We start from the raw sequence: 15,141 nt of genomic DNA, 5'->3' as shown, positions 1-15,141 counted from the left end.
GCACTGGGATACCTCATATCCAAGCAGGAAGTTTTGCCTGTTTGTTCTTGCTTGTCACGTCTAAGTAACTGGCAGTGCTTATCACACGTGATTACCAACTCAGCCTGCACTATCTCCTGATGACAGCAGTTGATGGTGAACCACAGATCTTACTGCTCAGCCAGCTAATCTCAGCTACTGCTGAGGAAGATAACACAGGCAGCTCTGTATGCAAGTGGTGTAAGACCAAAAAGGCTGTCAAGCAGCTCCTATGGTCTTTAGATCTAAAGCCCATAAAGCTAGGCAAACTAAGGAGAGACAACTTCAAATGTTATGCTCTGCATCATCAAGTTGGGTGTCCTCAAGGCTGAAAGGCCTTTGGGTTTGGGGAGGCATGTTTCCATTTGTCATTGCACTGGCAAGGAAGGCTCAAACTCAGTCACTCCCACACTTCTAGGGTTGGGCTGTGGTACTGGGATGTCCTTGCTGCTGCTAGAACAGGACTAACAGGGTCTGGGTAGTCTGGAGATGACACAGGTTTGAAAAGAAAAAGCATAAGCAATGGCATTCAGTAGCACGCAGGGCATGCTGATAGCTCCAGGTAGGTGAGATCCCAAACAGAACACATTAGAAAAGATGAAATGAAGAATATCCCCACTACAAGAGTGACAACACTTCTGTATTTATGGCAGTATGCATGGTGAAGTAACTCAGGTACATGGATGTGCAAGATGTACTTCTACAGAAAAACATGGGCAGATTCTCTGTGTGAGCTACTCATTTATTTTTAAGAGAGCCTAGACTGGAAACAGATGCTTTCATCAGAAACCCTCAGAAACAGTCAGATATCTCAAGTGTCTTTCAGCTGTATAGTGAAGACATTTCTCTTACCTTGCTTCATACATTTCTCTTACCTTGCTTTAAGTACTTCATTGACTTTTTGTTCTAGTTCTAATCTCCTTTGCCGTTCCTTTTCTAGCTCCTGCCTTAACATTTCAGCGTTTGTTTCTTCTCTCAGCTTCCTGAGTTCCTCCTCTGTTAATTAAAGGGGAAGAAAAATATTTAGTTACCCTGAAGTATTTCTGTAAGAAAATTAAAATCTAATTGTGACAGCTTAGGTGGGGTTTTTTATCTGTGCTATACCAAATATGTTCACCAGAAAAGAAGTAAGTATTCCAGGACTGAAAAGGACTTCATAAAACCCACAGCTGTATCATGTATAAAATGTTTAGTTACAACTGCTCAGCAAAGAGTAAAATAACTTTGAAGTTTGCCTTTAAAAACGCAATGTATCAAAAATAAGCCCTTGAGTAAAATCTACCTTTTATCTAAACACAGGGTGACATACCCTTCACTCCCCAAAGAAACAACTGGCAGGAACACTGTCTACTGCTAAATCCCGTGGTCATAACAAGGAAAAAAGAGTATCTGTTTTCTTTCCAGTGTCTATGGGTAGGAAAAAAACAAACCATATATTCACATAGATATAAGATGCCATATAACCCTCTACCCATCAATTTCTGGCACCCCTGTATTTTTATGTAAGTATGCAATATACATACATACACACATACATGCTCTCACAATTTTTTTTCGTAAGAAGTTAGTCTTAACTATGTAAAAAGCTTTTTGTGGCTAATTAGCCTTGCTTTTTTGTCACGGTATCCTTGCTCATTTTATTTTATTCTAGAGCTACAACAGGGTCACCACCACTGGTTACTTTTCCCAGATAGGCATACAAGAGACAAGACAAAAAGACTGTGACTCTCTTTTTTCTTTAAACAAAAACATTGCTCTACATTTTGGTCTCTGGGCTGGTTTTTAAGCTCAATCTCAACACTAAATACTAGAACAGCAAATGTATTTAAAGCTTACAGCAAACCAGAACAGAAAATACTCGCTAATTCCAGTATCACCACAGACACAGGGGTTTAGGCTTTACACTGTTTTACAACGTTTGCATATTATGTTATACCCTCCAGCAACCTCTTCTGTTTCTTTTCACATTTTGCCTTGTAAATCTTTGATAATCAGTTGATTTTGATATCTGAGCCTCTCTGGCTCCAATCATATGCATTGCGAGAAGGTCTGAAGCCCTAGAGGAGCTGATAAACTCTCCCTGCTCTTCAGGAGGCCCTTGTGCAGTATTTCTGATCATTTTATCCACTGTGTGAGTTAGGAGTCGTAGATCGTCTGTACTCCTGCAGCACTAAGAGGGTTAAAGTACAGAATTAGGAGAGATGGGAAAAAGATACATAAAGTGATAGGACAACATCACAGTTTCCACCATGAGGGTACAGGCTGAACTCCACCAGACAGAAAGTAGCGTGGTCATCTCCCCACTGCTTTGTTAGTAACCCCAGAAAGAAGAGTTGGAGCTCAGAAACCCAAGTTAACCTCCCGCAACTGAACCTAAAATTTATTCCCAAAGGCAGGGTAAGGAACTTTCACTGTTGCAGCAGACTGGTCTCTCCTGTAAATAAATGGAAAGATATGAACATAAGGGCATACCTATACATGGAGCTGTTCCTAATTATGTGTCCACAAGGAATTTTTAATCCAACAAGAAAACTACTTTTATAAGTAGCTTACCCTACTTTCAAGGGCTCGCCTTGTTCCAGAACAAGAGCATGCACACAGCTGAGGGGAAACATCTGTTACACTTCAAATGCACTGGTGATTGTGCAATATGAAGCTACCACAGAAAGTTCCAAAGCTTTAAGAGATGTTATCTTCTCAGGACCATTAAAGGAAAAAGTTCTCCATTAAGCACTCTTTTTACTTTTATGAGGAAGTGACTATGCATTGTGTGTACATAAGAAAACCACAAGTAGTATAAATTAACCTCAATGCCCCTGAAAGTTTACTCAGATCTTCCAGCTTCCTTAATTCCAGTTGCTCTGATTGCACTACATCTTGTTCTACTAAAACTAAAATAAAACCCCCAGAAACTTGTCCACTAGGACAAGCAGTCCAGAGATTCTTTATGGAAAGAGGCAGAGCTAAAAGGTACACAATGAATGAGGCGGAATTCCTATAAAACAAAACAAAAACCACGGCACCCCATCATTAAGGATTGTTACAGCTTCACATTTCATAGCATTTCCTGGCTCTCACAGACATGACAGCATTCAAATCCACCCCACTACAACTGCTCTGGCCCCTCCAACTCTTTAAGGCAGTATTTGTTGCCACTCTGGCAGCAGTGTGGTCTGGCACAGTAAAACCTCAGGGTTTGTTTAAATACTCTGAAGACTGCCAAGCAACTGAAACCATGGAGGGGTGGGAGTTCTTCCCTGCTTCCTTGCTCTCTCCCTCGAAATAATCTACAATTTCACCAAGCTGAACTGAACTTCCAGAGGATATTTCTCCAGCCCTGAGGGGTCCTTCTGCAGAACAAGTGAGAGCAGAGGTCATGAACCCCTGAGAAGAACCCATAAGAACATTTCACCATGGTATCTATCTACTGAGCTTTACAGATGAGTATCTTTCTTGACGATGAGAACAGAGCACTCTTGGATTTCATCTTAAAACAGTCTAAATTCAAACATCCTCCCCTTCCACACACACACAAAAGGGTAAAACATAAAAGTTAAGCTTCAGCTCCAAGATTTCCATAATTTCCCTCCCAGGCATATCAATCACAGCTCCCTATCTCCTGCTGGGCAAGAAACAGTAAAATATTGTGAGGCTCGGTACATGTCTTAACTGGACATGAGCTGGTGTGAGCAGACATAAAGGGGACCTGGTTAGAAGGGGAAAACTACTAACAGAAGAAAATGTCTGCTGAAATACTGACAGAGAAAATCCCTGCCAGCCTGGCAATTAGGTCTGGGAACCAGAAGCATCCTTGAGATGTGCAGCACACAGCTGGATACCTAGAAACTGAAGACATGCTGAGATACCACTGATAAGCAGAAACCCAAGGAACTGTAACAGCAATTTATCAACTGAAAAGGTGAAAAATAGTCTGGAAAAAAGGAGAAAACATACTCAGAAAGTAAGAACTGGTGACTGCCACTGGCTATTCTATCTGCAACGACAGGAAAACAGACTGGAAAAATGAAAATTGGCCTGAAAGAACAGAAAACAATTAACAGCATCTACTGGCTGCTCAAGTGGTGATGTCCTACAGGTCCTTAATCCTCGATGATATAAAAATTACTTCATTTTTGTCCAAAATGAAGCTTCTTTCTCAAGAGAATTTCCTGTGATGCACGTCCTTCTCCTTTCCTAAGCAGGCTGAACTCTCCACACAAACTTCCTAAGAGATTTTGGATTCTCACTGGGGAAGGTGTGGTTTGTCCTCCCATTTTTGGGACAGTTTGTCCCATTCTGAGATATGTTCAGTAAGCTTGATACTGATATTATTGTAAACATATGCATACGTGCATGTAAGTAATTTATCACAGTTACATCTGCTGCTACGTTATTGTTAAGTTTACTTCACTAAAGATAAGCTTGTAGCAACCTGTAATACTATACCTACTTGGCTGCTGACATACTATTGATAGCTGCCAATAATTTCTACCAGCTTTATGCACAGACATATATTTTTATTTTCCACTCATCTATATTCACTTTATCCATTACAGATATAATTGTTAGTGGTGATTTCTGTGGCATTTGCAGCAATCTGTAATAAAGCGGAAAAATCTAGAGTTAAAAACCCTCTGTGTCCTTGTGTATTACAGAATCCTATTAACCCTGAGTCACAATTTCTACGTACCTGCAGGCTGGTAACATTTTAGGTCATGACAGCAGTTGTGACCCTGCAAAAAATGCTCTAAAATCTCTCTAGTAAAGCCAACTTGTGTAAAGAAGCAGGAAAATACCTGAATGCTGTTGCACTTCTTAACACGAACTTTAGAAGTCAGTGACACAAAGTAACAAGAGTGTTTCAACTACATTAATCTGCCTATTATTGATTGCACTGTAAACCCTAGGAGAATTGACCTCATAGGTAACACCATCATCAGCAATGCGTCCCACAGCTTACCAAAAACCTGTATTCATTTCAGTTTTTCTACAGCAATTTCTCCTCTATTAGCTGTAACATAACTGTCACACCTGAACTAAGGATTTAAAGTTTTAACATTTCAAGAAGTTTAGCTGCTACCATGTACTTGCTAAAAGACAAGCTACCAAGCATTCCTTTGCACAATGATATGGCATCAGTCGCTAGAGCAACTGAAACATTTCAGTTTGCTTCTTAGAACACACAAGCTTGTAAGAAATGTTTTGATAAAAAGCTTTTAAATACCAAAGTATTTAGTTCAGGTGAGACAGAACAGAACCTGAGTAGTATTTAGAAAAGAAAGACAATACATGAGGTTGGGAAGATATAACAGCAGGTTGGATTTCTAATTCAATACTCAGTAAAAATACTCAATACTCAGTGCAGTAAAGCGGATGTTTCCCTTAATGCAGGGATTGGAGGTGGATTAGGGAGCCTCCTAGTAGCTGTTTTACATAATAGCATTCCTTTGTAGGCCTACAGGTATGCTGCAAGATCCCCTCTCTGTGACAAAGTGACAAAAATTTCCTTCAGAGCATAGCTAGAGACTGCAAAGCACTGTTTCTAGACACTAAACCACTTCAGTGCTAAACCTAAGGAGACCACGTTAAAAACTAGAAATGCCAAAAAGCATACATGCATGCTGTCATGTCTACATGGGGAAACACCAGTACTTAACGACAGAAATAACTCTTCCGCGTCTATGTTAATTATAGCAAATCTCCTTACAACCCATTGAACATTACCAGAGTTCAAGTATGCTGTTTAATTGGTACTAAACACACTAAATCCCAGCCACACACCATCAAACTGGATCTCACCCACCATGCTGACAGAGCCGACGCTGGGAGTTTTCTCTGCCAGGCAGACAACTCCTATCCTTGCCAGACTCCCAACTCCTGCAGAAAGCTAGTATTTTAACTTTGTCCCATATAAACCAACGTTGACATTAAGAATAAGACACTGGGAATCCGAAAACGTCTATTTTCATCATTGAAGACACTGGAGAGCTTTAATCTTTACCTCAATCACCAGCAGCAAATAGCAGTGCTGTGAAGGACATGGGACAACTCCACTACTAGTGGTACAACAGAGATATACAAAGAGTGTTGTCTGACCAACAAGCAGTGATGAAGGAAGGACCCACAACAGAAATCCCCAACTTGTTTTTTTCCAAATTATTTAGTAATTCATATACTCCTCTGGAGAGAGACAAGTTCACAATCCATAGCTATAACTGGATACAGCTTAATTGTGTACTATTTGTCTCCTGCTGTTGTTCTTACCTCTGACTCTCCTTCCCCATGGCTTATGTCCTTTGAACCACTGTCTTGGTAAGAAATAAACCAACTCTGATCCAGAAGCAGTTGAGGGAAAGCTGTGTCTGAACCATCATCCTGCCTTCTCAGTGCAATTAACATTCCCCTGGTACTACTGTCCCCACCTCAATAGCAGAGTCTCATGTGAAATGTTCTTCTATTTCACGCAATGATGGAGAGTGTTACAAAGCACATCATATTTGACAAGGTCGTCTTCCTCTGTGCAAGCTGGTCTAGTTCCTCTTCCAGTAGGAAGAGGGTGAGGTTAGAAAGAATTAAGATGTCATTATTATGGTATGTACAAAATAGTTATGCTAACAACCAATTAGTAACTTCACATTTACATAGTATTTTCAGTTGGGCTTTACTGTGTTATAACAGACACAGGATCACTTCCTCTTCATTACAGAAGGATTTAAAATTGTTGAGATGTGAAATATCTTAAAATATGTGAAATATCTTAAAAATCAACAGCTTTCTGAGACAGATTCTCTTCTCAGAACATCAAGTGGGAAGTTTTCTATTGCTAGATACACTTCTGCCAGCTTAAAAGTTATGAAAAGTACTGCTGCTCTATAAAGTTACTGCTGCTTTATAAAGTTTCAGAAATTTCAGAGACTAAAAACACCAGAAGAGTTTCAGAATCCATCAGAAATGAAAGGAGTTGCAAAAATTTTGTCATTATTGAAGGAACTGTTTTCACTCCCTGGTTTTGGCAGAAGCAAAACAGGCTATAAATGCTGAAATAGCGTCTGGCTTGTGAATAGCAGCAGGCTCTTCCAAGGCTTTTGTGCTACTAAACTGAGCAGGTAAGGGCAGGTTCCACATGGGGCTCCCAAAATCTCCAGCTCAGTTACTCAAAAGGAACAGGCACAGCAGTGCTGACCACTGCCCTGCCTGAGCTTTCTCACCCACTCTGCAATTCAGGAAGCTAAGCTGGGCATGCAGAAAAGGCAGAAGCAAGAGCACAGCCCACCTACGTAACACAATGCATAGGCTGCATCAAACTGGTGGAGGAGCTGTAACAATACCTCTCTGTCAGTGCAGTGCTGTGCTTTGGTTAATCGGTCCCACAAAAAGAAGTGTGACAGCATGTGATCCTCCTGGGTTGGGCCCTCCAGCATTCCTGCATATGCATGCCACCAACATTTACATGCTTTGTCCAGTGATGAGGGCAGATGGCAAAAGCCCACAGCAGAGACCAGTGCAGGACTCCAGCCTGCTGCTGTTCTGTGCTCAAGTCACATCCTTTCCCTCTCCCCTGGCCCTGGGAACCTCACGCTCTTGGAAGTCAAGTTGAGAGTGAGCAAGAGCACAACCCATGTCCTCCACCAGTCAGAGCAGAGTATCTGCAGATGAGAAATGGAGGTCTGAATCCTTGGTCTGTGCTGAGGCTTTTTAAGTCCCACACAGCTGCTCTAGCCTGCTCACGATTCCCTTTTCCAAGAATGCATCCAGGAAAATTAAGAGAGGTTTTTTTGTCCAGGAAGGAAAAACAAAAAAAACACATGGAGTATCATGTAAGCATCTCTGAGTATAAGTAAAATCTTTCTTAAACTTCTTAAGGAATTTTCTGTAGTTTTTGAGAAGTCAGACCTAGAAAAACTTTAAAAAATTATCAGTATAAAGCAAGCAAAAGCATCTTTGCTGAACACATAGCTCTGGTGAACAGACAGCTCTCAGCAATAGCCTGGGTTCAGCTCTTCTTACTGGAGCATCTCTGGGAACCCAAGGAAAATGTTCAAGAAGATTCCACCAGTCACTATACACAAACCACAGTCCTCATCAGAGGAACTCCACACGCTCAAGGGATGTGTGCAGATCTCCCAGGGACCCTATTAGTGCCTGGGAGTCCAGGATTTTAAGCTGAAAGAAAGGAGGGTTACAGGGGGATGAGTAAAGGGTATGAAAAAGCAAGGGTAAGTTCCACTACCACAGCAGCCTCATGCTCATCAGCATAAGCATGCTTCATTTAGGATCCTGTGCGGCAGCATCAGGATTCCTTGGCCAGGGCTGACCATCTAACAAGTAATGGCTACTATGGCCCACAGCTGGTATCTGGGCACCTCATATAAACACAACAACTACTTACTCTCTCAGTAGGGTCTTCACTTGCTACATAAATCAGCTCTTTATTCTGCTTCAAGATTTCTGAGCTAAAGGTGACAAAAGGCTGCCAGGTCAGTAATGAGACAGCAACACCGATGCACTGTTCCTCTGCCCTCCCCTAGCTCTGCTCCTGCAGCAAGTGTCTGACCCTCATGTCAGGAGAAAGCACACCAAGGGTGTTGTGACACAGTTGGTAATTAGACCCTGACTCAGCTTCACAGCCAATTTACTACATACAATTACTGTGACTGTTCAAGGAGGCACTGACATTTCTGTACAGAACAGAACTCTCTAATACAGGTCTTTTGCTGGTCACAACCACCACCACACAGTTCACCTCTAAGGTTTACCACTTTCTAGCATCCCAAATCTACCCAAGGATCATGTATAGTTTTCTAGAGCTCTGCTTCCATGAGCTCTGTATTCTGCTAGGTTGCTCTTCTTACAAAAAATCATCAGTCATTGATGCCATTGTGAAGTTAGTCACACACTTGATTTAAAAAGTCATACGAGAATGGAAAGTGTGGGAGCAGAAATTTCAATGGGAAAGAAGCACAATCCCAACTTTTCTTGCAGTGCTGGTATAAAAATTATAACCAAACCCAGCAGTTTTGTAAACCCTTTGAGACTCCTGCCATAGCCTGCCATACAGAATGGAATGCAAAACCCCTGTGGGAGAGGCCTTTATTTCCTCCTAAAGCTATTCATCCTCAAGCAGCCTTTCTTTGATTTACCAGTTCATGACTAACCTTCTCTAACAGTCATCTAGTTTGTTTACTATTAGCTGCTGTTACAACCAACTCCTATTCCCTGAACTGCTAAAACTAGCATTGAAAAAGGCTGGAAAACCTTGAATAAGAATTACGTAATACTTCATGTAAACCACAGGATGTACACCTGCTTACAAAGCATCAAGACCAGAGTGCTGATATCTGCAAAACTGCCCTCCATAAGCAAGCATGGGAAGTAATGCAAAGAAAAACAGGTTGTTTACCTCAACAATGTGCAAACCCAGAAAGATACTGGCTATTGTTTTGTTTTTCAAATGCAAAAGCAGCAAACAAGTTTTTGTTTCTTGTTTAGATACAACTAGGTTTTGAAGCACTAAACTCACTACTAACCCTAGCTGCCCTTGTTCAGTAGTTGCCTTCCCAACCTAAACCCCGTTCAAGGCAGTATTCCTGTGCATTAAAAACAAGCTTACAGTAATATGCAAAGTCCCTCAGAAATGGATGACTCTAATGACAACAGCTCCAAGACAAAGCATTTTTTGCCCATGTACATTCAGAGGTCCAGCAGACCAAGAAGCCCTGTGCACTCTCCATTCAACAGGTGTTCAAGTCTCGTGCTGCAGGAACCCACCCCAATATCGCAGTCTCACCAGATCCATAGCATTCCCATAATAAGGCTCAGAAGGAGCCATTAGATCACAGAGATTAAGACCATTCCTGCACAGACAGGAAAAGCAACTTCAGACCTTTTGGCTGGAAGAGTTAGATGATCCCTCCCTTGCTTAAGACATCATTATCTAAGATCCCTTCCTCCATGCGTCTCATCCTCCTGACAGTCTGCAGCTTAAACCCCTCACATTTCCAGTTGCATTCTATTTGCATTTACAGCTATTCAACACATTAAGCTATTCCTCTCCATCTTCACTCCTCTGGGTGTTTAGATTATCTTTGCTAAAGAAGAGATTCATCTGGCATCTAAAATGGGGATATTTTCACTTTACTGGAGACAAACTGTTTTTCTCCAGTCACTGTTTGCTCCAGATCTCCTCTGCAGCTTATAGGGGCTACAGCTAGGCCTAGGATGTGTTTCACTGAAAATACTACTCAGCTAAACTGCACCTTTTACTCGCGCCTGCTAACGGCTGAATGGAGATTAGAGAAGACTAGCAGTTCGTTCTTCCTTTAGCCAGGCACCTGCAACTACAGACCCACACTAACTTGTAACTGCATTGTGTATGTGTACATTATACACAATGTACACCTGGGAGGAAATCTCTCCTCCTTAAGCCTCTTGGACAATAAGACACCAATACAAATAAGAGGTATAGAAGAGGCAAAAATAAAGTCAGGATCAGGCTGATAATTATTAGAAACTTAACACCTTAGAAAGTGAATCCATGGATCTTTAATTATTGTCCCCACATACTAGCAGTTGCTCTGATTTTTTGCACACCCAGCTGGAGGAAATGGAGTGGGAGGAAATGGCAAACGGTTTATGCAAAAATGCAGTTACAGCAAGGTGTCCTTAAGGAATTCCATAATTAAAAATAGCATGCAAATACAGATGAGTGACCAGCCTTCTTAAACACACCTACTACAGCAGCTGGATTTAAAAATAATGATCAAGCTTTTCTCCAAGGAAATTAAACAAATTGCAAGTTTCAGGAATGTTTTTCTGCTCGCCATCAGCTGACTTTTTGGGAAAAAAAAAAAACAAACAAACCAACCAAGTATTGCTAGCACTAAAACAAAACAAAAACCCCACCAACATTAATTCAAAGAGAAGGAGGAAGAAAATAGAACAATACAAGAAGAATATCCAAAAGGTGAGCACCTCCTTCACTCCAACTGACAAACATAGTTACATATTTCAGCCCAAAATTTTGAATGTGGTGTAGGGGAACATGGATAAGCTTTGCTGCGCTTACTTCTCTACCAGTTTATCATTCTTTCTTGTGTTTTTGCATATAGAATTACAACTGACTTGTCAGAACAACTCTCTAATTGTAGCTACAGCAAACCTCAAGTTTAGTGAGGAGCACTGGTAAGGACTGACCCATGCAACCCAGCTGAGTGACCCCACTGGCCTGAATCTCCAACCATCTGCTCAAAGTTCATGTGAAACAGTGAGCTTCATTACCCTTTACCTCACAGGTTGCTACAAAGGCCTGTGCAAAGGAAAAAGATTCAGCTAAAAATGGTAGCAGCTGATCAGGTTTTTCAAACTACAGTAAAAACCTGAAGACTAAAAATATTCACAAAAATGTGTGCCCCACACAGTTCCTCTAAGCATATACTAAGGACTGAGAATGGGCTCACCAACCACGGGAGTGTTTGGGAACCCTATCATGTTTTTATAGCAAAAAAGCACATCCTAGTTCAAACCAGAAGTCAGTTCTGGGAAGTCTTACTGTTTCTGTTACATATCATATTATACTAGGAAATCACAAATGTACCATCTTGCTTGAAAAACAATTTGGTAACAAGAGCCTAAGCAGTATGTCTTTGGGGATGGAAGTAATACATGGTAACTCTGTACTTCACAGTTAAATAAGTATTCATAGAAATCACTTAAAACAACAATGCAAGTGAAGCCAAGAGCCTTCAGTTTTTTGCTTGATATTACAATCATGGTACTTCTTCCAGTTATCATTGGAAGCTGACAGCAACTCACTATAAATTCTTGCCCAGTTTCCTTTATCAGACCTCCCTCTCATACACACGGGGAAAAAAAAAGTCAAAATAATACTGTCAAATGACAAACAAATCACAGAAAACTAATTCCAAATCCTTGAGAATATGCTGAAGATAAACAAGTCTTCTTGTTACACTGTAATCTCAAAATTAAATGGTATCTATAGCCTTGTTATTTCCATCCCTTAGAAAACATCTGACAAGCTTTGAACATAATAAAAACAACCCCCATATTCTGAAGTTCAAAAATAAGCCATTAAAATTACAATTTTGGGAAGCAACTGAGCAAGAATTCTCACTGATTTATTGCAGATCTCTACTTCTATCAAGTTAAAGGAATGTTTGCCTTCAGTGTTTCTGGTTTCAACTATCCTGTCTTACAAGTCAGCAGCTCAGATCTGCAGAGATAAAATCCCAAAAGTCCCGCAGGTGCCTCAAGCTGTGAATGACAATTTTGACTCTTAGATACACACATACACACACATAAACCCAAACACTTGAAATCTACAGATACTCTTATCTGTATTTCTTACACCACTTACCAGTAATTCACATACTGGCAAGAGACGTGTTTTAAGACATATTACTGTTGAAATATGCTGCCATGGAAAAGCGTTGGTTGCCCCTTCAGACATACCTTCTTAAAATAACTACACCTATTGCAACCACACTGAGTTAATTCTAAGACAATGTGCAGATGTCAACATCAAGACTTCAACTAAGCAACTTTTGTTACGTAGTGAGGTACATTGTGAAGAATGCAATGAGGAAAAATAATATCCAAGTGACCCAGAAACCCTGGGAATGCTTTTAAGTTCTTCACAGGGAGGCATCAGCCCGCCTCAAAAATCTGATGCCAACTTTTGCAATTTAAAGAATCCTTATTTCAGCAGCCTTAAGCCATTCCTTTCCACACAGTGTTAATTTCATACTCACGTAAAAAGTGTTTTTCCAATAAGGCTATTTCCAGGTGACCTTTGATCTCATTCAGTCTGTCAGACTCCGTTCTGCTAAAATCTTGGACTCCTGAAGCCATGATGATGGTCCCTGGACCAGCCTATAAGAAAGCCAGAACACACAGTTCAGAGGTACATTGTTTCATCATTTAAATACAACATCTTACTTCTGGGGCAGAAAAGAAATAGGCACATGACAAGTGTGCAAGCGTCAACTCTCCAGGCCTCTTCTTCAGCATTAAACCACCTAAATAAATGAGTGAAAGCTAATCAAATGCACAGCATCGCTCCCATGTGAGTTTACAGAATGCACCTCTGCAGGCCTCAGGGAGTTATAGAAAAGGCATTTTCCCCCCTTTACCAGTTCTGCTGCATCATCGTTTAGCTTTTCTTCTGCTGATTTAAAAGGCATATTTATACTACCACTCTCTCCTCTTCCCATTAAATGAATGGTCAACGCAACATACTCTACACATAATATTGTAAAGCTAGCAAAGTAATACTGTCCTAGATATTTACAGAGCTATTAGAAACTCCATACTGTACATTTTAAAACCCATTTATGGAATTTCTAATTCTGAACACCACAGTCTCTCTGCAAAGAATGGGTCCCCCTACTCCCCTGCCTCCAGCACAGCCCAGTTACTCCTGAAGGATGTCACTGGTGCCCAAAAGCTTATCCTAACAGGCCAGGAGTAAGGGGAGTCAGGAAAGTATGGACAGATTTACCAACACTCCTTGAATGAACTCAGCACTGGAAACACTGCAGAACGCAGAAATTGAACAGCAATTCGATTTGTTAGGAAGAGCAGTGACAAGCACTACCTTCACGAAGTGAGCACAGAAAAAAAAACAATCCCACATGGCAGAAGGCATAAAGTGGGCAAACAAACAAGAGGAATTAGAGATGTGTGCACATCTGCGGGGGTATGATATAATAGGCATCACAGAAACATGGTGGGATGGCTCCTATGACTGGAGTGTTGGAATGGAAGGTTACAGGCTCTTTAGAAAAGATAGGTCTGGCAGGCGGGGAGGGGGAATTGTCCTTTATGTTAGGGATAGGCTGGAGAGTATGGAACTCTGTCTGGGGACAGGTGAGCAGTCCACAGAGATTTTGTGGGTCAGGGTTAAAGGAAACATAGCTATGGGAGACATCACTGTGGGGATCTGTTACAGACCACCTGATCAAGGAGAACCTGCGGATGAAGCCCTCCACAGAAAGATAGGAAAAGCCTCATGCTCACAGGCCCTTGTTCTCATGGGTGACTTCAACCACCCTGACATCTGTTGGAAGGACGGTACAGCCCGGCACAAGCAATCCAGGAGGTTCCTGGTGTGGAAGACAACTTCCTTCTGCAAGCAAGAGAGGAGTCGACCAGGAGAGGTGCCATGCTTGACCTCGTGCTCACCAACAGGGAAGGGCTCGTTGGAAATGTGATGCTCCAGGGCAGCCTTGAATGCAGCGATCATGAGATGCTTGAATTTGAGATCCTCAGACAGTGAGAAGAGCGTGCAGCAAGCTCACTGCCCTGGACTTCAAAAGAGCAGACTTTGGCCTCTTCAGGAAACTGCTTTGGTAAGGTTCCATGGGATACAGCGCTAGAGGGCAGGGGAGCCCAAGACACTTGGTTGACAGTCAAGGATCACCTGCTACAAGCTCAGGAGTGTTGCATCCCAACCAGAAGGAAGTGCAGCAGGAGGGCCAGGAGACCTCCTTGGATGGATAAGGAGCTCCTGAGGAAAATTCAGATGAAAAAAGAGGCTTATAAAAGGTGGAAGCAAGGACAAGCTGCCTGGGAAGAGTACAGGGATGTTGTCTGGGAAGGTAGGGACCAGGTTAGGAAAGCCAAGGCCCAGTTACAATTAAACTTGGCTAGGGATGTTAAGGATAACAGGAAGGGATTCTACAAGTACATAGCAAATAAAAGACAGACTAGGGAGAATGTAGGCCCCCTCAGGAAGCTCTCGGGAGAACTGGCTACACAGGAGAAGGCTGAGGTTCTGAATGACTTCTTTGCCTCGGTCTTCACTGGCAAAGGCTCTGACTGCACCACCCAAGTCTTGGAAGGCAGATGCAGGGACTGTGAGAATGAAGACCTTGCGCCCACTGTAGGAGAGGAACTGGTTCGAGACCATCTTAAAAATCTGAATGTGCACAAGTCCATGGGTCCTGATGAGATCCATCCACGGGTCCTGAAGGAGATGGGGAATGAAGTTGCGAAGCCGCTGGCCATCATATTGGAGAAATCATGGCAGTCAGGTGGAGTTCCCGATGACTGGAAAAAGGGAAATATAACCCCCATTTTCAAGAAGGGGAAAATGGATGACCCGGG

General features: G+C 41.8%; 1 protein-coding gene across 2 annotated transcripts in view; it reads right to left on the bottom strand.

The window, feature by feature from the left end:
- Positions 1–15,141, bottom strand: part of GRAMD4 (GRAM domain containing 4) — a 75,237-nt gene that overhangs the window by 25,879 nt on the left and 34,217 nt on the right. For both annotated transcript variants that reach the window (XM_057417821.1, XM_057417822.1), the window contains exons 3-4: positions 12,786–12,906; positions 894–1,014 (exon numbers count right to left, since the gene is read on the bottom strand). In XM_057417821.1, coding sequence (XP_057273804.1) covers positions 894–1,014; positions 12,786–12,906 — 242 coding nt within the window. The remainder of the gene's footprint in view (positions 1–893; positions 1,015–12,785; positions 12,907–15,141) is intronic.

Source organism: Pezoporus wallicus, unplaced genomic scaffold, assembly GCF_028554395.1.
Source record: "Pezoporus wallicus isolate ANWC-B61680 ecotype Strahan unplaced genomic scaffold, APGP_CSIRO_Pwel_v1 contig_5542, whole genome shotgun sequence".
NCBI classification, from domain to species: Eukaryota; Metazoa; Chordata; class Aves; order Psittaciformes; family Psittacidae; genus Pezoporus; species Pezoporus wallicus.
This window is presented reverse-complemented; position numbering and strand designations above follow the sequence as displayed.